The 26,588-nt window shown below is 45.2% G+C and overlaps 1 protein-coding gene across 5 annotated transcripts in view; it reads right to left on the bottom strand.

Annotated features, from left to right (window-relative positions):
• Positions 1 to 26,588, bottom strand: part of Irf2 (interferon regulatory factor 2) — a 105,441-nt gene that overhangs the window by 65,901 nt on the left and 12,952 nt on the right. The window contains exon 1 of one of the 5 annotated variants that reach the window (XM_057753153.1): positions 21,766 to 21,785. The exons of the other annotated variants lie outside the window; for them this stretch is intronic. Coding sequence (XP_057609136.1) covers positions 21,766 to 21,774 — 9 coding nt within the window. The 5' untranslated portion in view covers positions 21,775 to 21,785. Of the gene's footprint in view, positions 1 to 21,765; positions 21,786 to 26,588 lie in introns of those variants that run through there. 5 annotated transcript variants of the gene reach the window in all.

The raw sequence follows: 26,588 nt of genomic DNA on the forward strand, positions 1-26,588 counted from the left end.
GCTTGAAGAGCAACTCCGAGACCAAGGCAACATTAAGGGGCCCAGGCCAGGCACACTCATGGGAAAACAGCTGCTCCTCTTTTGACTCTTGACTGGCCCCTCTGTACTTAACCTCACTCATTACCACTTCCCTGGCCTTCCCACCGATTGCCACACCTAGCAGTCCACTCCCATGGGGCTGCCCTATGACCATACCCTCTTCATCCTCACCAGGGCAGCCTGGTTACCCACGCTGCCTTCCTCATCTGTGCCACCCAGCAAACCTGTAGTAGCCATTCTGCCTTCAGTCTGTTTCCTCGTTACATTTGGCAGTCTCAGAAACAAGGCTGCTGTGGTCCTTCTGGAAAAGTCCAAACCTCTTACCATGACTTTCAAGGACCCTTCCTAGGTCTCCAATATCTCCCAGAACCATTCTAGCAACCCTATGCCTTAGCTCTGCCAACTAAGCGCAGGTTCCCCAAGTCGCTTTTCCTTGACTTGACCTAGCTCTCTTGCTTCTTGACCCTAGAGTGTTCTCTGGCACCATGTTCATTCCAACACAGTAGCTCTACCATGGCCTCACTACAAATGGGTCTCCTCACCTTGCCTCATTCATTCATGCCACAAACAATTATGACAGGTCGAACCAATGGCTCATCGCCTCCATCGATCTCTCAAAGCCTCTGTAGGCCTCCCCTGCTTTTGGCTTCCCAGTTCCTCCTCTCCATTCTCACGTAAGTCTCTTCAGCTTTCACCTACCTCAGGCTTCTGAGGTTCACCTCCACCCTCAATGGCGGCAAATGATCTTGCCGGTTGCTTCATGGAGAATGCGTAAACCAACAGGCTTTTCCTTCTAAATTTCTAGTTCTCCTCCACCTTCAAACGTCTGTGCACCTCTGTGACCTCCTTTCCTGCTTTCAGACAAGATGGGAGCCATTGCAACCCAATGTGTCTTGAAGACATGCCAAGGTTGGTTGCTGGCCTACTACTCTGAGATCTCCTTGGGACGGTCAAGATAATATTGGATGGTCAATGAGACCCATAAGGCTGGAGCTCAGAAAAGGCCCAGTCAGGAGATACTCAACCAGCCCTCTGCAGATTGTCAAGTGCTATCTCTTCTACAGTGTCTACCCCACAACTGAGGCCCCATCCCCCTTCCTTTGAGCTTCTAACACAACCTGTAACAGTTACTTAACACAGGCTCTCACTGTCTTCTAGTCTGTTTCAATCTTCTGCGCTTTAATCCATCAAGACAAAGGTCCCTCTGGAGCTGGAAGGCTGTGCTGACATTTCTGTATGTGGAGATGCATTTGACTGCACTCTTCCACACTGCACCTAAGAAGCATAGATCAATTCTACCCAGCAGACTCTTGTAATAATCAGCTCTATCTACACACTCCAAGAAGAAAGTTGCCAGTCACTTTTGTCCACCAACACCTCAAATGTGGCAGGCATGGATGAGACAATTCTTGTCACCAAAGAAGGAGAGACAGTTTCTAGGCCATATCTAACCTTCCCCAGTCACGGTCACCCAACAGATACCTGGTGGAAACAACTGGGCACCCCTGTGGAGCTGACAGAAGAGGCAGGTTAAGCACCTGACATTGAAACTGTATACAGTGAGAACCTGACCCATCTTCTCCAAGCTCAGTCACCTCCAGAATACTCAGAACACTGCCTGTTGGTAAGTGGAGAACCTCAAGTGTAAATAACTAAATGATCCCAGTCTAGACCTGCAAGCTCCTGCAGACACCACCAGCTGTCAGGTCCAGCATCTCCTCACACTGGGCAGAAGAATAACAACAGCTACCCCATCCAAGAGTTTAATTATGTTGTGCAAGTGATAGGCATTAGGAGCATTAGCTCAGCACACCCACAGCATGAAGGTGCTGCTGTGACTTCTAATTTACAGATGGAGGAGCAGCCACTTAAGTTTAAATAAAGAGTTCAAGGAGACAGAGCTGCTAATCATGAAAGCTGGGGCTTGGACAGCCATCTTAGACCCTTCTTTATTTATCCTTCGGGTAAAGAACACACACACACTTGCAGGCCAAACTGGGGTCCACTGGGCAGGGTATCACCACCTCACACACATCCACATTGGGAACCTGCGCAGCGGGGCCACGGGTGGGGCTGTGGAACACAGTACAGCAAACCCAGTGTCAGCTCCAGGGACCGAGTCTATTGAATAGGAAGCCATTTCCAACTTCCCTCTGGTGCCTTCCTGAAAAACAGGACTTACAGAAGTTTCTGCACACCCTGACCAAGCACAGTTTTACTTCTGTAGCTTGCTGAGAAAAAGTGTTTCCCCGCTCCCTGTGCTCTAAGGCAAAAGTGTCTTCCTTCTCTCCAGCCTTTCTCCTCCCCCCTTTCTTTAAGAATCAGGGAGAGGAAAAGAACCAGAGGGGGTTTGCCCCAGTTGCATCACTTGGGTACACTCTCCAGTTGCTTCCCTGAAGCCTGTTTCCTAACGCAGGGTCACCTGGACAGTGCACACACTTCCGGGTGCTCCAAAGGACTGGAGAGCAGGGGAGGAGGAGCATGTGCCCCACCTGGCCTCTTTCCCGTTAACCTGGAGAGCTATTTCAAGAGCAGACGTCCCACAGAAGTCTAATGCTCCACCACCCTGATGTTAAATTCACATTTACACTTACTTCAGGTGTTGGAAAGCCGCTAAAGGACCCAGTCCCGTTCCTCTCTGCCCATCTCCACCTCTTGCCCGTTTGTAGGAAGAGAAACAAGAAGCTAGGGAGCCATATTGCTTCTCACGCCAAAATGACAAGGACTTCACAAGATTCCAAGCCTGAGAACCACCCAATCACTTAAACATCTCAGCGCTCCGTCTGGCCTGGACTTCTCAATCCCAAATCACTTCTTCTCTTGGCTTTCAGGGGTAAGATTTGAACCTCCCCTCCCAAGGAAGTTTTATTAGGGCCAGCAGAGTTCCAACTCTTACTAATTTTATAACACTACAAAATATTTAGATGCTAATGTCCAGCCATCTTGTCCTGTTCATAGCTAACTAATCTGACAAGTTGGAGTTTAGTTTTGAGATAGGATCTCATTATGTCATATATAGCCCAGACTAGCCTCAAGCTCCTGATCCTCCTGGCTCAGTCCCCTGGGTGTGATCCAACTCTCAGCAACATGGAACTTTGCTGGGTTTTGTTGTTGCTGTTGAAGAGCTTCGTGGTATGTAGCTGAGGGTGGCTTTAAACTGATGTGTTCACCTCTACCCTTTGGACAGTAGCATTACAAGAGTGTGCTGCCATGCCCAGCTGCTTCGAGCCTCAAGCACTCTACCAGCTGCTGACCCACATCCCCAGCCCTAATGTTCAACTAGATTTTTTTAAATGTGCAAGTGGGCAAGTGTATGTACTTGTGTGCACACACAGAGGCCAGAAGAAGGTATCAGGAGCCCAAGATCTCGGCCTATTCCTTTAAAAATAAAGCCTCTCCTTGACCTGGGACTCATGTCTTCTTGCTAGGCTGGAAGCCAGCAAGACCCCAAGGTCCTCTTTGCCTCCATCCCATTTGGAGCTGGGGTTACAGATGTGCACAGCTTTGTTATGTCGAGGCTGCAATATAAATCCTGGTTCAGGCACTCTTGACCACTGATCCGTTTCTCTGGCCCTGACACGGAATGCCTTAATGAGTCATTGCTACCTCCATAGGTCCCAACACTGTCTTTACTTATCATGGAGTAAGATACTTAGTGTCTTAGCCACCATGCCTCCAAGACATCCCAGGGAAGAGCTCCTTAGCTCCTGTGTGTCTCCAAGTGTGCTGAGGGAGCCTGTAACTTGGGCATCTCTTTATTACTATACCTTATATGAAGTAAGAATTGGGATTTTCTATCTTAAGTGAGAAACCAACCTGCCATTATAAAACTCAGAAACCCTTTCGTCCCCTCTACTCTCTCCACAACTTAGAAGCCATTGGGTGGTGAGGGGGTACACTGTCAGCCGCAACCATTTTCTAGGGTGCTGCTCCATGAACCAAATGCAGAGGGTAGCAGAACCCAAGAACCGAATGCTTTCATTCTTCCCCCCAAAGCTGTAACTTCCTCAGTTTGCGATGATCATATACCTAGCACAGCCTCTGATCAGTAGCAATTAGCTAATAATCACTCATCCTGGTGGAGACAAAATTTATGGCTCAAGGCGTTTAAGGAGAGATTGGAGGTGTGGCTCAGTAGGAGAGCACTTGTCTAGAAAGTACAAGGCCCTGGGTTCAGTATGAGGCTCTGAAAAAGAAGAAATAAATGTTTAAGGAGCACTCTTTATAACTTTGAAGCATTTAAGTGGATTGAAATAGCTAGACTGTAGAGAGATGTTTAAATAAAATGTGGTAGAGTCCACGTTATTCCCAATAATGAAATATTGAGAATATAAAAGGTATAATTTGTATGAGGATGCTCAAAACATTAAAGTGAAAAATAAAGTGGAGGAAGCAACAGTTTTTCCAGCCATCAAGCACAACCTACCAGGGACTGTGTGCCACAGCAGGCTTCCCCTTGGGCGGTAGGGACCACAAGAACGAAGCTGTCTTCTACTGTGTTAGTGACCGTTATAACTGACCCATCCCAAGTGCTCCAGTTAAACAGCACTTGTGGGATTCAGGACACATGCTTGGCCTGCAACTTACACCAAGGGAGAGTTGTCTGGTTTCAAGCTAGGCAGCTGGGGGATGGCATCATACCCTAACTCTAAAGTGGCCAATACAGAAGGCATAAACATTTCCCGAACAAAGTGAAGCTTACAATATCCGGAAGGCTGAAGCCCAACACCCTCATAGCATAGGCTAGCCTATGCTCCCTCTAAGTCCTGCATTTCCTACATTCGTTCTGACGCTGGCAGAAGGCCTGAACTTTAGATGGGAAATAGGAAAAATACAGCAATATTAATCAACACAGCCGAAGGAGATTCCATCTCCCTGCTTTCCTCCTTTCTCGTCTCAGGCAAATGACTTAATCTAAACGCCCACTCAGCAGAGCACAGCAAGCAGATACAGCAGCTTGAACAGTCTCCCACAACCCCCCAGCCCCACAACATTCTCATCCATCAAAAATTGTGAATATAACATTATTTGGAAAGGGGGAGTATCTGCAGATAAACTTACATTAGTAGGAAGCCAACCTGGATTAAGGTGAACCTACCACAGGGGAGAAATTGGGGCGGGGGGGGAGATTCCTTCTATTCTTCTAGATTCTTTGGCTGGGCTACAAATTAAGATGGCATTAGGCAGACTAACAAGGGAAAAGCCATATCTAATCCATATACACAGGCCTCCCGTTGAATGCGCGACTCAAAAAGAAGCAGGTGATTGAAACAGAAGTAACATCCGGAGCTACAAAAGCAGTTGAGGCTTGTGAGAGGCGGTGTTTACATATGTGTGGAGAGGTGTGTGTGTGCTGAGTAAGATATTGCTGTGCAGATATAGTCTCGGGTAGGAAGAGTGGTCATGGCAACCCTCTCTGACCAAACACTCTCTAATGAATATTTTCTTATGAGATGTATGGTTTGGGTTATTTTTACAAAAGCATAGCTTCCCAGGTCGACTCCCGTGCTTGAGTTTCTCAGAATCATTAACTTGAAAAATACCAAACAAGTATATCTGGGGTGGTGTATTCAGGATCCTTTAATTACGTTCGAAGTAGTATAGACTGAACCCAACAGGCCCATTCTCCAGATCCCATGTGACCAATGTCCTTCAATGTGGATGGCATCTGGACTCTGGCAGGGAACACTCAAAAGGCAGCAGTGTGTGTGTGTGTGTGTATGGGGGGGCGGGGGTAACCCATCTCCAAACCACAGAATCAAGGCCTGCCAGCAACACCAGAAGCAAGGGGAAGGTGCTTCCCAGCAGCTTCTCCCTTGGGGCTCCAGAAGGAAGCAACTTGGCCAACACCGTGCTCTCCAGCCCCTGGCTTTCAGAACCATGAGAGCATCCATTTCTGTTGCTTTCAGTTGCACTGTCTGTAGTCACGGGTGTACAAAAACTAATAGACACCTGTGAGGTGAGAAGACCAAAGTGGTGAGTATGAGAGCACATAGTGGGGGCTTCATCGGGGAGAGTATGGGAGCGCATAATGGGGGCTTCATCGGGGAGAGTATGGGAGCACATAGCGGGGGCTTCATGGGGAGAGGCAGCTGCATCCTTGCAAGGCCACGTGGGCCTCAGAGGACCGTGCAGGAAGAAGACAGCTGCAGGGAGACAGAGGATAGGGTTCCGCTAGGAGGTGGAGGCCTTGTGCGGGATCACTAACAAGAGGCAGGGGACAATGAAGACTTCCTGATGGCAATGAGGCAGCCATGAAGCCCTCCAATCATCTGTGCAGGCCAGATGATACAGAATGCAGTCAGACTAAGCGGAAGAAAGTTACACATAGAAGGCCAGAATCATGGAGGGTGCTGGGTAGCGGCAAGAGAACCGGCTTTGATCCATGGTCTTTTCCACATATTAAAATACAGAAATAATGTAGATGTGAAAAGAATGTGGATGTGTAAGTATGGGTGCATATTATATCATAAATACACATGTATGTGCATACACACATGTGCTCTCTACCTGTCCTGTTACCTGGGATGAGTAACAAACACATTATCATAGTGTGAACGTAACTGGCCCCCATAATCTCATAAGGAACGGCACTACCAGATGTGACTTCACTGGAGTGGGTGTGGCCTTGTTGGGGGAAGTGTGTCAGTGTGGGAGTGGGCTTTGAAGTTTCCTATGCTCAGGATACTACACGGTGTCTCAGCCAACTTCTTGTTGCCCGAAGGACGCAGGGCTCTCAGCTATTCCTCCAGTGTCATATCTGCCCGCGCACCACCATGCTCCCCACCATGATGACAATGGACTGAACCTCTGAAACTGAAAGCCAACCCCAATGAAATGTTTTCCTTTTAAGAACTGCCATGGTCACGGGTTCTCTTCATGGCAATAGTAAACCCTAAGACACACATCAAGGGCAATAAGCACACCCTTGTTCAGATCTTAGCTCCTGACTACTCCAGTAGCCAGAGCCAGAGATTCTTAGAGCAGTGGTTGATTCCAAGGCCAGGCCAGGGAACACAAAAGTCAAGCCTTAAGCAGAATGTTTACTTACTTATGTAGGACAAGAAAATAGGAAAGTCTTCAAAGAATAAAAGAACGTATCAAAAAAGAAACAGCAGCAAATTTCAGCTTAAGGCGACTGCATTGGCCAAATCATAAACAATCTGAGCATCAAATAAGTAATAAAAAGACTTCAAGACCCAGCAATACCACTTTTGGGTATATACCCAAAGGATGCTCAATCGTACCACAAGGACATGTGCTCAACTACATTCATAGTAGCATTGTTTCTCATAGCCAGAACCTGGAAACAACCTAAATGCCCCTCAACCAAAGAATGGAAAAGGAAAGTGTGGTACATTTACACAGTGGAGTACTACACAGCATAAAAAAATGACATCTTGAAGTTTGTGGGCAAATGAGTGGATCCAGAAAACATCATTTTGAGTGAGGTAGCCCAGAGCCAGAAAGACAAATATCATATCTACTCATTCATAAGTGGCTTTTATACATAAAGTAAAGAAAAATCAGCCTACAAGTCACAATCCCAGAGAAACTAGACAACAAAAAGTTCCCTAAGAGAGACACACATGGATCTAATCTACATGAGAAGTAGAAAAAGACAGGATTGCCTAAGTAAATTGGGAGCATGGGAACCATGGAAGAAGGGGAGTGGAGAGGAAGGGAGAAAAATATATAGCTCAATAAAAACAATAAAAAAGATTTAAAATTCCATAAAAAATAAGTAATAAGAAAAATGTAAGCATCCTTGAAAAAGTAAACATAAAATAAGCTTTTCCATAAAGTAGAATGTCAATCAACAAACATAGGAGAACAATAAGAACTAGAGATTAACGTTTGGTTCCCAGCAAAGTAGTAATTCTTCAATTAAGAAGCATCAGTGAAAAGCAGGGCGTGTTGGCACAGTTGTACACCCAGTTCCTCAGAGCCCAAGGCTGGAACACTGTCCCCAGTTCAAGGCCTGTGGGGCTACATAGTCTGAGGCCAGCCTGGGCTCTACCATGAAATCCTGTCTCAAGAAGCAGAAAACCAGAGCTGGTGGGATGGCTCAATGGGCAAAGGCACTGACTGTCATGCCTGACGGCCTGAGTTCAATCCCCAGAACATACATGATAGCAAACAGAACTGAGTGTGACAGTGACCTTTTGACCCCCCCACACCCATCCTGGCATGTACCCCCAACTCACACACGCAAATAAAAAAAATACATGTAAAAATGAAGGAGGAGAAGATTAATAAATGCTAACATGTAAGAGAAAGGCTGACAAATGGCACCTTAGTACTAAAGTACCTCTCACAAATTATTTTTACTACAAAGGGGAAAATAGCTTTCCAACAAAGAGAGGCTAGTAACTCCTTAATCAAGTGATGAAATGAGCATCATCAGGAAAGGGACCAATCAGAGACGTGTATAACCCCGAGGATGCCAGATGAGGGCATCATGCCTGAAATGATGCTATTTGAAAGTCTATGACCTGAATAACACCATCAGGAAATGCCCAGTGAGGCCGGATTGGCAGATATTCTAGAAAGTAATGGCCTGTAATTGTCAAAAATGTCAAGTCCGTGCAAGCTGAGGACAGACTAAAAAGGAAGGATTCCTGAATGCGACGCCAGGCCCTGGATCAGACACAAAGGCCATTATTGAGACATCTGGCAGACTTGAATGGATCTGTGAATTAATGGTACCGATGCACCAGTGCACTTCCTGGTTCTGGTGGTCACGCTGTGGTGACGTTGAAGAGTGTCTTTAACGTAGGAAAAACACTCAAGTATTCAGGAGAGAAAGGACACCAGAATTAGGAAGTAACCTCTCAGGGTTCTGGGAGGAAGGGTGGGGGTGGAAAGAAAAGAGATTCTTTGTGCTATTCCTGTAACTTTGGTCTAAGTCTGAAATCAGTTCTCAAGGAAAGGGCTTGGCAGGGAAGACAATAGCAAAGTATGTAAATAATTTACAAGGCGGGAGGGAAACAAATTTCTGCAAAATATAACAAACCCTGGAAAAGTCTCTTGTTAAGTTTCTTGAGTTAAGCTGTTGGCCATTCTTCATAGTACGGGCAACTGAGACACTAAGCACATACACCACTACCCATCCGTCCTGCTGGCGCTCAGGGGCGACCCAACGCGGCCACTATTATCTGATCAATGTGGCTCTGCACCTCATTTCCTAGGAAGGGTGGGTAGTGACGGTTCATAATTCACTTAAACTGCTAGGGCACATAGAAAATTAAAAAGATGACCAGAGAGGTTGCCTGCTTACCTAGAGAAGTCTCTCAAATTTAGACATCAAAGACATACCTCTGGTGAAATTCCTATACTAATATTTAAGGGCAGCTTTTTACATTTTTAAAATGGCATTGATTTCCCAGAAGTACTGTCTCACCTCCTATAGGTTAGTTTGGTAACGAAGAAAAACATGAGGGGCATCCCTTCCTAAGCAGCCACAGGTTGTGTATCTTAGAAGTTCCCACCCCACCAAGATTCCGCAGGCAATTTTCGGAAAGCTCCCAATCTCCCATCAGTCCCTAAAGCTGTCTTCCTCGGCACCGTTTCATTGTCTAGTGAAAGCAATGCCCACTCCCACAGCCTCTTGGGTACTTGGCTGCACAGAGTCCCACCATGAGTCAGGGCTTCGCCCTCGGCTTCTCATTTGCAACTTTCCCTCATTTGCAGAAGGAAGCCTGAATGAGCCTTCAGTTCTGCTTGTTCCAGCCAGCCTGGAAATCGCAGTCCCTGGGCTGACCCCAGAAGACCAAGCACAGCACATATAACTATTGTCCGGGAGGAACAGCTAAGACTCTGTGAGGCTGGAAAACGAAGCCAGTGGTCAAGAACAATTGCTTCCTTCTGCAAAGACTGTACCAAACAGCCATCCCGACTGCCCTCCGCCACCCACATCCCTGCCCCAGCATTGGCTCTGCAGCCAGAACGCTGTCTAAATACACAAATAAGATCTTGTCGCTCTGCTGAATGCCCACTGATGTCACACACACGGACTCCCTTCCAGGCCCTGTGCTGTGTTGTCCTTGCTCCCCAAACTTCTGGGAGGGGGAGCGGGCAGGACTGTCTCCCCCAAGGCCTCTTCACCTATTGTCCCTCAGCCTCAAGTATCTCCTCACTCACTTGCTGGCAGTTTGAGAAAGTGACATGTCCCTCACTGGCTCACATGTTTGAGTACTTAGCAGAGATGTTTAGGGAGAACCCTTAGGACAGAGCACTTAACTGGAGGAAGTATCTTGCTATTAGGCAGACCTTGTGATTTTTAGCCCAGTTCCAGTTCTTGTTCCTTCAATACTTGCTGATCCATTCAGATACGAGTCAACAGCCTCTTTCTCCTACGGCTGCAATAGGCGGCCATCTCCACTGCCATGCCCTTTGGCCTCAGTGAACTATACATCCAAATGGGCCAGCAATCCAGTCACAGCAACAGGAAAGTAACTAAGACCAGGTGTGGTGGCGCACGCCTCTGATCTCAGCACCAGAGGCAGGTGGATCTCTGAGAGTTCAAGGTCAGCCTGGTCTACATAATGAGTTCTAGACCAGCTAGGGCAACCTAGTGTCTCCTGTCCCCCCGCCCCCCCACAATGGTAACTAATAAACTGGCTTATTCAGTTTTCTGATTTAGCTTCAAAATTACTCCCTAAGCAAGATTTCCTAGCATCCCCAAGTAAAGCCCCTCAAATCTGTGTGCCCCACTAGTTAAGAAATAATCATGAACATAACCAATTCTTTTTTTTTTTATTATTCTGTTCCAAGGCCTTGGATGGAGTATGGCAAAAGCTAATAAATATTTTAAAATAAATGACCAGTAACCTGCTACAGTAGTCTCCCTTATCCATCATTTCCATTACGGGAGGTCAATTACTGTCTGAAAATATTAAATGGAAGTTCCAGAAATAAACAATTTATAAATTTTAAGTAGCTTATTGTGCTATTATGTTAGAATTGTTCTATTTTATTACTATGTTCTTTATCTCTCTCCTTTCGTATTGTGTGTGTGTGTCTGTCTGTCTGTCTATGGGGGAATATGTGCAGATGAGTGCAGGTAACTTGCAAAATCCAGAAGAGCGTCAGATCCCCTGGGATTGGAGCTTCAGGTGCTTGTAAGATTTTGGAACCCTACTAGGGCCTTCTGGAAGAGCAGCAAGCACTCCTAACTTCTAAGTCATCTCTCTAACCCTCATTACTGATATCCTACTACACCTAACTTATAACAAAACTTCAGAAGTAGGCATGCATAAGAAAAAATCTATCTAGCTATAACTCCAGTACTACCCACTAGGGGCACATACTCACTGGGAATCTTGCAAAGTATCCCCAGTGGGTATGTGGGGACCATGACATTAACATCAAGCATCATGAAGAGCAAAGGGAAATTCATAGGTAACAGCAATAAAGAAAATGATAGGCCGCTCGAAAAAGAAATATCATCTGTATGTGCTGGAGGGAATTCTGCCAACGGAGACATTAAGGAATATATTTTAGAATTACTTCTTATAAATGTTATATTATTTTAGATTTATAAGATATATTCTTGCTTGTTTTGAATCCCATATATAGGAATTCATTAGGAACTTAATTCTCTCCACTAGCACCATGGTGCCTATAACCAACAGTTCACGGTGATCAGCATGGTGATCACGTAACTTACTAGTCAAGCTGGGAGAGTTTTGAGTAGAGATCGGGCCTTATTATTCGTGGCTATCCTGGAAACTGATATAAAGAGGGACAATCCTCAAGAGAATCAAAACTGATGCCAGCCTGGGCTACATAGATGAGACTATATCTAAGAAAAAGAAAAACTGGGGCTGTTCTTAGAAAAACCAAGATGGGAGGTTCCTATGGCTGAAAAAACTACCGCACTAGAACAAGCTACCATCTTTCATTCAAGACCTTTGGGCCAGGAGTGTTTCAAAATTCAAAGTGTTTAGATTTAGAAGGACAATAAGGTACATATACCATGTGGAATAGAAGGCCCACAACTGTGTTTAAGGCAGACCCTCTTAAGCAAGCAAAACAATATTTTGTTGCAAAATGCATACATCCCCACTGACTGAGACAAATGAATGCTATGAGTAGCCTCATGTCGACTCAGGGTCTGCCAGAGGAGTGGTGACAGGAACTTCCAGACTTCTGTACCCTTCTGATTACAGGTAAGGGCAGTGGATTTGAAGTTACTTCCAACCTCAGAACATATTGTTGCTTCTCTTCTGTGCAGGAAACCGGGCATCCTGGTCGCTGACTCTACTTACATTTCAAAGCTGTCTGGCACACATTGGGTTAAACTAGTGAATGACAGCATGTTTTAGTTCCACTACAAAAGAACTTAATGCTACGTTTAATTTAGTGAATTACAGCATTTTTTAGTTCGAATATGAAAGAATGCAAATTCTGGCCCTGTTAGAAAGTGGGAAAATGCGTTTCCTGAATATTCTCATGAAATTCGAATCTTTTTTTCTTTTTTGTTTTTGTTTCTGAATCTTAACTATTTGAATGATTACTTCCCCTGAAAAAGTTGACCTAGCCGTGTGAATAAAATTACCATCTTTTACTCATCTAATGCATGAAATGCTCATTTATAAAATAAGAATCTAGGAAGATTCAAAATGTCCTAAATCTCCTCTATAATGACATCTGCCATACCCTTGTTTGTCCGCTGATGGCAATGATATTTCATACTTGATTTGGGGCCAGCAAGATGGCTCAGCTAGCCAAGGTACCTGATGTCAAGCCTGACGACCTGAGTTTGACTCCTGCAATCAACACTGTGGAATGAGGGAATCAACTCCGGAAAGTCATTCTCTGATCTCCATGCTCACACCATGGCACACCCACCCTGACACACACACACAAAACAAACAAACAAAAATAAATAAATGGAAATGTTTTATTCCAAAAAGTGATTATAAAGGTGATATATTACAACTGAATGCTGTGTGTAACAAATTATACCAAGTTTATTATTTGTTTCTGTGTGCATTTGGATGAGGTTTACATCACGTGTGGAAACTGAGGGCTATGCCTTTATTGGGATAAGCCTTACTCCTCTGCAAAGGCCATGGCGTGAAACCAAACGTGAACCTCAATAGTAGGATGAGTGATAATTTATACCGTTGGAGGGAAAAAAAGCCTGGAACCCTTACTGCCTGCGTTCTTTCATCACGCGATTGTGACCGAAAGGCAAAGGGCATCACAGCAATGTGGGAAGAATGACAAACTGTGCTTCTGTGACATCCCTGAGCGCACACCACTCAGGGTGGTCTAGAAGCACTAACCCTGAAGAGGGCCGAGGTGACGGTGTTCTCAAGACTCTTCTAAACGTGCCCAAACACTTAGCAGCTGTACCTGAACTGAACTGTGCATACATACGCACATGCAAAGTCAAAACTGTCTCAAACCCAGGCTTTCCACATTCCTCTGGTGACAAGGGGGTCACGACAGCGGTGACTAGGCACTGAGTAGCTGCCATTCGGGGTGGCAGGGGTTCTCACTGAAGCTGGGTCACCCTGTGATGTCGGGACCATTGCCACCTTCATTCTGTCTGTGCCTTCGTCCATGTCACACCTGTGCGGGAAGAGCTGGGGTCCCCAGCATAAACACTGGGTACCCAGCACTGAACTGCAGCCTTCAATCTTCAGAGGTAACGTTGCTAACAGGAAATCCCCAGGGGACACTCTTTTTTCCACATGTGCCCTTTGGGTCCTCAAACATAAATGCTGGGAAGGAATATTGGTTTTGGACGTGTCTCTAGCTGTGGCAACTGTCTCCCCAGGTCTGGAGCCCGAGATGTATGGTCCTCCCAAGCCCATCTAGCACATAGAACACACAGGCCTACGCTGTTCGTTGTGCCCAACACTTTTTAGTTTTGTTCAGTCTTTGGTTAGATTAAAGGAAGGACAATTAAAAATGCCATCGCCCCCAAACACAGATGGAACAAGGAGATAAGCAAGCTGTCTGGGACTTTTCCTCAAAAAGGAAGTCTTATGACCCTACATAACCCCAGGGTTGCACCGATAAGAACAAACATGGTTTTTGCAATCCTTCACAACAAACCCAAAAGGAAAGAGAGCGTGGCTTCAAAGCCTGAGATCCCACAGCACCCTCTGCAGCATCCATCTAGAGAATACAGTGAGCCAAGCAGGGCCGCCAGCACTCATCCTGCCCATGAGTGCTTCCGAGGAGAAAGAGGCAGGAAGACAGGCCCCGGAAGTAAGACACAGCACTATCCGCTGCCTTTCTCGGCCTAGCAGCCACAGAAAAGGGAAAAGAGGAAGTGCAGGGACACTGACCAGGGACTGGCTCTCCAAAATGACTTTCTATTCTTTCCAAAAGAACGCTCTCGAAACAACAGTTTCCCCATAAAAGTAAACACAGAGGTTTGTATGTTTTTGTTTTTGTTGGGAGGTTGTTTTATTTTGTTTTTGAGATGTGTGTGTGTGTTTGGTGTGTGTGTGTGTGTGTGTGTATGGGTACTGTGTTATGCCAAGTGTGTGTGTGCCAAGTATGCACAGATGTCCTCAGACCAGAAGAGGGTGTTGGGTCCTGTAGAGCTGAAGCAGAGGAACTTAGTTATGAGCCCTCCAATGTGGAGTCTAGGAACGGAACTCGGGTCCTCCGGAAGAGCAGCAAGTGCTCTTCAGCCATCTCTCTAGCCCAAGACTAAAAAGGTTCTACTCCGGGAAAACCAGTCTATCCCTAACCTACCAGGAGCATGGAGGAGAGGTAAGAGGCAAAGCCATCGCCACACTCAGAGGCTCTGAAAGAGGGGCAAACCTTTGCCACTGCATCATGTAGCTGGTTTTCTTACATCCCCTGCCACAGCAATAGTATCTTAGGCAACAGCATGGGACCTGGCTGAACCTGCCTGCTTTCAGTTGCAGCTCTATTCCTCAACGCTGCGGCCTTGGGCAGGTCACCGATCCTCTCTGTTCTTAGCAGGATTATTAAGAATAAAGTGAAGAGAAATGTAAAGCACTTATTGCAATCCCACCATTCTGTAGACTAGGGCAGGCATCTCAAGCCAAGCATGGTGGCACATGCTCAGAAACCTAGCACTGGAAGGCTGACAAGAGGAACCCTGGGGCTTGCTGCCCAGCCAGGCTACCCTAACGAAAGAGCCAGCCAATGAGAGACTGTCTCAACAAAAACAAGTTCTTTCCTAGTCAGGGAAATGGAGCTAATGGCTCCGAGGTGAAGGGTACCTCTGAACTCGGATTTAGTTCCCAGAACCCACATGGCAACTCACAACTGTCTATAACAATTCTAGGTTATCTGGTGCCATCTCTGGACTCCATGGGCACTCATACCCATACGATAAAAATAAATAAATCTTTAAAATTAAGTTATAGTGGACCTAAAGAATGACACCCAAGGTGTCCTCTGATCTACAGACACAAAACACACAAACACACACATACACACACAAACACACGGACACATACACACATGCACATACACACACAAGCACAGACACATACACACATGCACAAACACACAGACACATACACACATAACACACACAAACACACAGACATACATACATACACACACACATACACAAACACACACACATACACACATATACACACACACCAAAAGGGGGGGGATGAGAATACTTTATATTTCATGCACCATGGACTACAAATAGGTACAAAATTTCCAGATAGAAGCTTAGCAATACGCACCAAAATTTTAAATGACGCTATTGGGCTCAGCAATGTACCTTCTAGGAATGCTTCTCAAGTAATTTAGTCATGAGTAAAATATGTTTTCTTTTTTTAAAAAAATCTATCATTAACAAATGAATATTTTGTAGATACAAATGTAATAATTTTTAAAAATATTTTTTAAAAAAGCTGTGTGGGGTTGCAAAAATAAATTATTTTCCAGATAAAACTAAATTACAAAATTTTATGTTTTACTCCAGGTTTTTTTTTGTTTTTTTTTTTTGTTTTTTGTTTTTTGTTTTTTTTTTTTTTTTGGATTTTCAAGACAGGGTTTCTCCGTAGCTTTTTGGTTCCTGTCCTGGAACTAGCTCTTGTAGTCCAGGCTGGCCTCTGCCTCCTGAGTACTGGGATTAAAGGCGTGCGCCACCACCCCTGGCTCCATCCAGTTTTAAAGAAATTATCTTCTTGAACAATTCTACACATGAGACAGTAAAGTAGTCTGGCTTCTGAGACATTGTAAACTTAAAACCATGCTGGGGAAGCTGAGTGTGCTTGGCTCCAGGTCCTAGCACCTAGAAGATACCAGTTTGCATAATTCAGCAAATCAAGTGCCACGATCAGATTCCCAAGCAGATAGATTTGAGTTCATACTGAATTTTCTTTTGTTTTTCTTTTCTTTTTATTTTATTTTTATTTATTTATTTATTTATTTATTTTGAGACAGGGTTTCTCTGTATACCCTTGGCTGTCCTGGAACTTGCTCTGTAGACCAGGTTGGCCTCAAACTCTGAGATCTGCCTGCCTCTGCCTGTCGAGTGCTGGGATTAAAGGCGTGTGCCACCAGTGCCTAGCTCATGCTGCATTTTCAAGCCTTCTTTCTACATGGAAAATGGGGGGAGCCCTATTTTCTCCCGATCAGCATCTCCTCTGAGCAGTCACTGTGTCACAGAACAAGAGAAAGAAACAAGCTCTAAGACAGTCTCTTGTTCTAGGAGTTGAAAGGAGATCCATTCAAGATGCCCCTCTTCTCCTTTCTGAAATGAAGGTGGTCTGCCACCAACTGTTCAAGTCAGCAAGCCCAGAAAGGACTGGCACGTCTTTATGTACAACCGAGAAACAGCAGCAAGTTGCTCTGCAGCTCTCAGGGAGGCGACATCCCAACAAGCCATAGTCAAGTTGAAAATGCATGTGTCACACCTAACCTACCCACCACAGGTCAGCCACACAGCACACTGCAGGGTGCTCATGCCGGAGCCCGCTTTCCTGTGGTCCTGTAGCAGCTGTGGCTAGCTGCACTGCCTACAGTTATGAGGAAATACACTGCTGCATATCGTTACCCCAGGAAGAAAGAGCATCATTAGGTCAACAAGTCATAAACCAAGCCTTCGTAAGCCAGGGACAGGCTATATATGGGGAAAGTATATTAAGATGGTACATGAGGGGGCTGGACAGATGGCTCAGAAGTTAAAAGCACTCACTGCTCTTCCAGAGGTCTCAGGTTCTATTCCCAGTACCCATGTGGCAGCTCACAACCATCTGTAACTCCAGTTCCAGGGAACCCAACACATTTTTCTAGCCTTCTCTGGCACTAGGCATGCATGGGGTGCACAGACAGAAATGCATGCAACCTTCTTGAACATAACACAACCTTCTAAAGCATAACAGATCTCAGGGCTTCAGCTATAGCTCAGTGGTAGAGCAATTGCTTAGCAGGCATGAGGTCAACTCCGGGCACCACAAAGATAAAGAAAGAAGTAACAGGAGCTAGAGAGATGGCTTAGCAGTTAAGAGCACTGCCTGCTCTTGCAAAGGGCCCAGGTTCAACTTCCAGAACCCACATGGCTGTTCACAACCATCTGAAATCCCAGTTCCAGAGGATGCAACACACTCTTCCACCTTCTCTGGCATTAGGCTTGCACGTCCTGCACAGACATACAAGCAGGCAAAACACCCACACACATTAGAAAGACATAAAGAGGGAAAGGAGTATATCTTGAGGGGAGTCCACTTCTGATACTAATGTGTTCAGTCCATTGGTTAGAAAAGCCAAAGGACAGGATGCTTAGCAGGGGCAGCTTACTGACACCCAAGGAAGCTTTGCAAAAAGCTACCATTTTTCCTGCTATCTTATTTCAAGCCTATTGGTTGCAAAGCACCTTAAAGACAAATGGATTCCCAAATACAGAGGAAAGAAGTATCTATCTGCTCTTGAAAAGGCCATTGTGCTGCCCTCCTGTAAGATGAAATGATTCTCTTCTGCCCACTCTTGCCGGAACTCCTCCAGGGGTTGCCTTTAAGCTGCCTTTCTTCTAGTGATCACCCAATAAAGGATACTTACTTACTGTTGTTGTCAATTTCATCATCATTATCATCATCATCATCATCATCATCATCATCACACATACTACAGATGCTTATGTTCAGATAAAGCCTGGTTCCAACATACAAATCCAAACTATAAACTTAGGCGCTGAGTTATCAGAGTTTGAGTCTATCCTTGGGAGACACCATCATTAGTAATGAACTCCAACTGCAAAAAGCTAACATTGCTCCCTACTCAAGGTCCACGCATCTTCCTGACACAGGAACACATTTCTGCCCTGTAAGCAGAACTGCCTTAACATATTAAAAAAAAAAAAAAATACTCACTGCCTCTCAATTTCCGAACAGTTGCCAAAAGCTGAAATTGGTGTGCATTGTATGGTTGCCAGGTTCTCCTCTGAAGCAACCCTTTTCCAAACCACAGTGAGGCCAGCAAGATGGCTCAGTGGGTAAAGCACTTGACTTGCTGCCAAGCCGCAGTACGATCCCTGAAACTCACACAATGGAAGAAAAGATCTGACTGCTCCAAGATGGCCTTTGATCCCTACACACGCAGTGTGAACTGTGCAACACACACACACACACACACAATAAGCAAGTGTAATTTTTAACGCTTTAAACGTTTTTGAAAGCCACACTGGTTTCCTTCTTTTTCCTTATTAACATGGCATGGTAGAAATAGCTCAGGTTTGGTGTCAAGCACACCTAGATTTGAATGTTACCCATATGCAGCCTGTTAAGGACGTTTACGGGCCTCACCTATCAACCAAAACCTAAGAACCATGCCAGAACTACCATGAGACTGAACTGGCCTCCTCTCAGACGTCTCCAAAGAAACATCACATGGCATGGCAAGTTCTGCCTAAGGGAGAGAGGACAAGGACAGATTCTCCAGAGAGCAAGAAGGCATCCAAGGTCCACTGTACAGAACAGAAGTGTATCCCCTGCCCTGAGCAACGGTGACCAGATTAATGTCTCCAACACCTCCTTGCTCAAAATCTTTGAATAACTCCACAGTGTGGACTAAAACTCGCACCCCAAGCCACTATAATTCACCTTGGTTCCACCGTCCCAACCCTTCTTCCACTGATTCTGGCCACCTGGTGATACCGGCGTTCACACCGTGCACCTGAAAGCGGGCTTATCACTGTACAAAGTCCTTCTGAGCAAGACTCTTACCTTTGCATCTCTGAACGCCCCCTCAATTTATCAAGCATTGTGCCTTGTAGATAATGACACAGCGTGATTATTAGTCAATAAGGAAGTAGATGAATCTCTTCTAGAGAACAGATGGAGCCGGGAGGGAGAAGCGTGTTAACATATCAACTCTATGTTGGGATAAATTTATCATACGTGAGTGATAAGGAAAATAAAAAGATTGCAAAAAAGCATAAAGGCTGAAAAGTGAACTGATTTACTATTTTCATATAATCCAGAGAATTCAGTCTGGTATATTAACTAACTTTTGAATTTATTCAACGTTTCATTTAAAAATAAACTTCCTTGACTCATGCACCATGAAGAGTCCTGAGCACTCAGCGTTAGGAAGAGCTCTGTGAAACCCAAGATGGTTCAGACACGGTAGCCAAATAAGGTACAAGGCAATGTTAGAGCCACTCACATCCAAGCAAAGCCAAGTCATAAAGTCCTCATGACGTTACTAGAGAAGCTTACCAGGGGCGATGGAGATGTGCTGGCAATGATGCCCTCCTGCTACCCCACACCTCCAGTGTGGTCATTTAACACAGAAGGTCAGCTTAACCTCCATGTCCCACTCAACTCCACCCTTGCACATGCATTTCACAGGACTGTAACCCGGTGTTTTCTATGGGCGGGTCATGTGGAACCTGTGTTGAGAGGGTTTTATTTTCTTACATAAAACTCAGGAAAAAAGAAGGTCTCTAGAAGGTTTCATAGAAGAAGAGGCAGTCAAACTGAGTCTGAAAAGCAGATGCTCCTCAGGTCAAAAGGAAGGAAAAGCATCCCAGGGGAAAAAAAACACAGGCAAACAAAAGAAAAACAAGGGAGAAAGAAAAGGGGGGAGCATAAGGAAGCAGCTGAACCATTAATATGAGAAGCTGTGCCGCTGGGCAAGGGCCAGATGAGGAAACAGCTGCAAACCTCGACTGAGCACGGCTAGTCAAGAGAGAGCAAGCCATCCTTGCACTTATGGGGTCCTTGTTGGCTGACTGAAGGACACACCCAGCACACACCAGAGTGTGCACAGATGTGGCTGGTGCAGTTTCCTACCTGCTGTCTGCTCTGTGTCCATTTCTAGGAAGCGGAGGCCATAACCTCTCTATCCCTAACCGACGGTGGACAGGTAACAGGACCCGGGGAACTAATTTAACCATTACAATTGAACTCGACCCACATTTATGGAATGTGCCTATGTGAGCCACCTCACTCTGCCCTGTGAGAAGAACTCCACAGCCCTCGAAAATTCATAACTCGTTCCAAAAGACAGTTATTTATAATCGAGTGCAGAATGTGTAGTAAGTGAAAATAAGCCCCAGACACAGCTAAGGCCTCGAAGTAAGACCTTCGAATAGTATTCCCATAGTGACGAGCTCAGCAAATATCTAATTAAAGCTGCCACTGATGCACTGCAGGCCAAGAGGCCAGGTGCTCTGACCACCACGGCCAAGGGCAACGCCATGTTTACCTCAGTCACGCTGCGGGAGTCTCAGTCACATGAGAGCCAACACAAGGGCGGGCCTCCATCCCGTCCTCCAGTGTCTAAGCCTGAATCTGAGATGTTCTGCCTGCCATTCTATGGCCTAGCATTATGCTGTGTTCTTAGGAAAAAGGCCTCACACAGAGCGAGGGCTAGAAGAAGGACTCCCCTAGAGAAGAAAGCCCCATCCTGCATATGTCCACCCTGCTAAAGCCTGGCCTAGGAGCACCACCATTTTCCAGCCTCCCTAACCTGGAGGGATTTTATCCAAATCTGAGACATTGCCCCTGTCTGCCCTTCACTTTGAGTATGATAAACCCACTCAGAATCGCTTCACTTTTTTATGAATCGATTCAAAATAAAAGAGTACAAAAGATATTTTTCTATCTTTGTATTACTTCCCCTTAGATACAGCAAAAGCAGTTAGGCCAGGGTGTTCTTCAATGAGAGTGCTTGTCTTGCATGCACAAGGCCTCTGATTTTATCCCCATCACTGCAGAAGGAGGGAGGTGGGAGAGAGGGAGGGAGGGAGGAAGGGAAGGAGGGAGGGGGCAGAGGGAGGGAGGAAGGGAAGGAGGGAGGGGGGAGAGGAAGGGAGGAAAGGAAGGAGGGAGGGGGAGAGAGGGAAAGAGGGAGGGAGGGGGGAGAGGGAGGGAGGAAGGGAAGGAGGGAGGGGGGAGAGAGGGAGGAAGGGAGGGACGGAGGGAGGGAGGGAGGGAGGGAGGGAGGGAGGGAGGGAGGGAGGGAGGGAGGGAGGGGAATCAATCTGAAAGATGAGTCAGGTTATCATCGGTCAGTACGCAGTCCTTTTTGCACTACTCGTCAAGTCTACAGCCTGCAAGTACACACCCCCCACTGCTTCCCACACATCGCAGGGTTGGAGTTCTGCTGCACTCCGTCCCAGTCGGTATTTTCTGAGACATATTCCAAATCCACGCAATCTGCTCTCTACAAGGAAAAAAAGAAAAGAAAACATTTGTCCTAACCCTAGATAAAACCTTTCCTAACTGGGAAAGCAGAATGCAAGTCATAGGCACTCACCATGGCCATCCCCACCGACTCATGCGCTCAGTCAGACCGGACACCTCTCCAGGCTGCAGCCACACAGGGCTCTAGGACCTTCTCTGGCTTGCCCCGAAATTACCAACTGTCTCTCTGTCTCTCTCTCTCTCCCTTCCAGAAGTTGTGAATAGAGCACACCCCCAAGTTCTCACATCCTCCCTCTTCCCTCCCTGAGCTTCAGGCCTGCCATGCTTCTCCCTCCGATGCTCACATTCCTTCTTCTTCTGTCACCACAGATGTTCTATTACCTGCCTCCTCCTTTGCTAAACTCTCAGATCTCGGAGAGCATGGATGGAAAATTTTCAACTGTCCATCTTCGCAGCACAGTACTGCACACACAGCTGCTCACAAGGACCTGCCGCGGGAATTCATCCCATGCAGAGCTCTCCTTAAAGCGGTGTGTAGAGACGGCTTCAGCTTCATCTCATTGCTGTCATTGCTTTCACAGCACGAAAAGCTCATTTTAGAGATTTTTGTGGGGAGGAGGAATTTCGCCCCTTGGGCTAGAGAAATGGCACTGGAGAGTACAGGCTGCTTTTGCAGAGGACCTGTGCTTAGCTCCCAGCACCCACATAGTGGCTCACAAGCATCTGTAACACCAGTTCCAGGAGGTCTGATGCCCATTTCTGATCCCTATAGGCACTGCATGCACATTATATGCAGAGACATACATGATGGCACACACTTATGAATAAAAATAGGTACATATCCTTAAAAGGGGGAATAATAGGTTCTGACACTTCTACTACCCCACATTGTATCAGATATGATATTATGTGTCTTTTCCCAATATTTGCAATTCATGATTAGTTATTGTCCACATTAACTTGCCACACTGTGCTATTCAACAAAATCAATTTTTCAGAGAGAATGAATGAAATAAATACTTGAGCAGACCATAAATATCAACTAACAATGAATCTGCTACCACGATTGAGCTGCCACTCAGTGTCTTCATATGCTACAGCTCTTGTAAGAAAAAGTGACAAGTTCCTCACTCTGGAACTGAACATGGTGGCAGACACCTGCACACAGGCTGAGGCAGGAGGATCACAAGTTTGAAGCCAGCCTGAACTTCATACTGAGACTCTGTCTCAGAAACAAGAGGTTCCTCATTCTGTTGATGATTCATAACAAATATTCAAATGCGTTTATTTGCTTAACAGGGCTGTTATTACAGCAATACATTTTTCCATCCACATAGTGGTACTGAGCCATTGCGGAGAGGGCTAGGCTTAAATTATTAAGCCCCTAATTGTTATTCCGAGGCTGAACTGACTCACCTTCCCTCTGGGATGCAGTGCAAGCGCTGAGCCTGTGTGGAGATTTCATCTGAATGGAAACATTCCCTCCTATAGAGAAGTTCCTGGAGACTCGGGACATTAAATAACTCGCCAGTCTCAGGGAGTCCCCAAAATATAATGGATTTACAAGACCGCTTCCTCCCCATAAGCAATAAGGACAGCTGAGAAGAGATTATAGCTAGCGTATAATATAACATAGGCTAGATGTTATATCTAGGATAGCAGTTATATATAGGAAGGCAGTATGGCTAGAGTATAATATAACATAGAATAGATACAGATATTGCAGTATAGCTGCCAGTAAGCTGTGCAGAGTTCCTTCTTCCCCGTGCTACAAATGGTCTTTCAGTGATGTTTCTGCCTTCGAATAATGCATGCTCCTGAGAATAAGCAGCCCTGTGAGTGACCCCAATAAACTATCGATTCAAGCTGAACATTGGTGGTGTCTGTACTTTGGCCTATCATCAGTCCCCTATCTGGAGTGAGCAAAGACTTACTCATATGCCCCCAGAATAGACACACAGCAGAGCCTTGGGGTCCAATGGACTTCCTTATCAGTCCTAAGCAGTTATCCTGAAAGCAAGGGCTGGCTGCAATTAACTCACCTCCACATTCCCCTGATGTTTTCCCCTCTTTATAGAAATGGTGGGACTTGAAATATAATAGGGAAAAAAGCATTTAATGCACAGCCCAACAAAATAAGAGCCTGAACAGCAAGACAGGCTATAATCACTGAAGAAACTCCTAATTCGGAGGCTGGGGAGATGGTCTAGAAGGTTAAGGGCTCTTGCTGCTCTCACAGAGCATCTGGACTCAGTTCCCAGCACCCACATGGTAGCTCACAATCACCCATAATTCCAGTTCCAGAAGATCCGATGCCCTCTTCTGACATTCATGGGCACCACACACACACACACACACACACACACACATCATACATATAAAATACATCATTTTTTAAAATGCATGAAGAAATCCCCATTCTATGGGGAAGTTGAGAACTTTTTCCTAATTTTCCATGTACCCATGCACTTCATTCATCAATAACGTAAAGACTGCCCAAAGTGCATTTTATCAACACTTAACAGCAGTTCATTTTGGAGGCTCACTTTCCAGACCGTATTTTAATGTCATCTGAAACCTACCAAGAGAATGATTTGATCTAACAGCTGAGCATCCAAGAAATAAACAATTTAAAATCAGGCACAGAATTTAAACAGATATTTCTCATCACGAAAAGACATTCTACCCTACTATAGTTACTAAGGAACTGGGAATCACAATATCATAATGAGGAATCCCTCACATCTATCAGGATTATTTAAAAAGGAGAAGTACAAATAGCCCCTAAAAAGCAACACGTGTTGGGGAAGAGGCAAAGTCCTTGGAACTGGTGTGCATTTCAAGAAGAAGCATAAAAAGAAAATGGTACAGTAACTATGTAAAACAGTTCAGTGGTTCCTAGGACCTAACATTCCGGCCTTTATGCTGATAGTAAGGGGTAAACCAATCTCTTGTGTAATGCTTCTTAGCGAAATTAGGAAGTCGGCAGGTTTCGGGAAGGCTGAGATGTAAGAAAGAGGAGAGCGGGCTGGAGGACATCACATCTGCTTCTGAGATGCTCACTGCCCATGTTCTGCGGGACCAATCTGGACTAGGGAAGAGCAGGCAAGCCCCGGAGCAGTCTGTGAACTAGGATCTAGGGCTGCAGCGTTACAGGCAGTTTTGGGGAGGTCTGCAGCCGACTGGAAACCTGCGGAGGCGTGGGGACAGATACAGACTAGAGACAGAAGGTAAAATTAAGAAGTTTGGGGGAAATTTTTAACTTGGGTGTACACTTGAAACTTCCAGGCCCCAAATTCTGGTACTTGGAGTCCCAAGGCCATGGGACAAAGAGAGATCCCACTCTCAGAGATAGGCAGGTGGGGAAACTGAGGCTGTTTATTGACAGGTGCACTTATCTGGAGTCTGTCTGACCTGTGACAGATGGATACAAGTCATGACTTCCCGAAAAGTTTATAAAAATAAAAAGGAACAATAAAAGTTTTAGACACATGACCACTGTTTGTAATCTGTAGTGAAATCCACATCATGGAAAAAGCAGTAGACTCACACCTTCAAGCCATAACAAAAGCTATGGTTTGGGGTTAAAAGAATGAACATTCTTTCCTCTATCCAGACGGCTGGATTATATAGCTTATATAGACTGGACAGAGATGTTGTCAGTACAATGAGAAGCACATTTAAGTCTATACTTAGAAGATGACAAAAGAAATTTAAAATTTTGAACTCATGACTATGCTATTAGCATCCTAATTCAGGACAATCTGGAGACATACTGTTGCCTCCGTAGTCTAAAACGGAGATACAATGATAAGCAGGCAACTCAGTAGGACTAAGAAGTTTTATAAGTGTTGCTTTAGTTGGTTTATGCCACGTGGCTATCTTAATCAAGACAGTGGTGAAATGACACAGCGTATACTCTTTTAACCTTAGTAAAGATGGCTGTCAGCCACATGCTTGCTTATTCTGATGAAGTCATCAGACAAGATGGAAGCAAGTCGCATGGTTGCTATTGAAAAGCATCAACTTTTCCTAGTAGATCTATTTTTAAACAAGAGTTAAATCCAAGTTACATATACATCATAATCTAAATAAGAATTGAATCACATATATACTAAGTTGTAGTGAACAAAGATTACCTAGGTATAGCTTTTGAACTATAAGCCTGTCACTGTAAGTTTTAGGCTAAATTTGGTCACAGGTTTTTTTTTAACCATACTCAATAAACTTACAAATTCTAAAATGGTTTACAGTATAGTCTTAAAAGATTTTTTTGAGAGAAAAGAGCAAAGAAATCATAGATGTCCAGGTAGAAACACCCTCAGCGGATATTGTCTACAGCCATGTTCACAGCAGCATTGCTCAGAAGAGCCGAGATGTAATGACAGCCCGCGTCCACCGACAGGTGCTGGACTAACAAAGCATGAGAACATCTTTTGGTCTGACACATGCCATTGCCAGGATGAACAAAGGAAGTAGGCTATTGAATGAAATGCGTCAGACACACACACACAAAAAAAAAAAGACAAACATGGAATGCTTCCACCACCATGAGGCGTCAAGTTTGCCGAGAAAGGAGAACGGTGGCTTCCAGGGACTAAGAAAAGCAGAGTGATTGCTGAATACGGAAGAGAGTTTCTGGTTCAGATGATTTTTTTTTTTTAATTCAGGAAATGGTTAGTGGCGATGGTTACACACATTATAAATAATCTTAAGGCCACTGAACTGTCCACTTAAAGATAACTGAGAGGGCAAATCTTATGACTTAAATTTTGCAATTGAGAGGTGACAAGGAGGCATCTATCTGTAAATCCGCCACTTGCTGCCACAGTTGTCTTCGGTCTTCTCTGATGAAAAGCACTCATTTTTAGCATAGGTGACTTGAAGTATTCACTAGAGGCACACACACAGAGAGGAGAGTAGCGCTTTTTGGAT

The sequence above is a fragment of the Chionomys nivalis genome, chromosome 20 (assembly GCF_950005125.1).
Source record: "Chionomys nivalis chromosome 20, mChiNiv1.1, whole genome shotgun sequence".
Lineage (NCBI taxonomy): Eukaryota > Metazoa > Chordata > Mammalia > Rodentia > Cricetidae > Chionomys > Chionomys nivalis.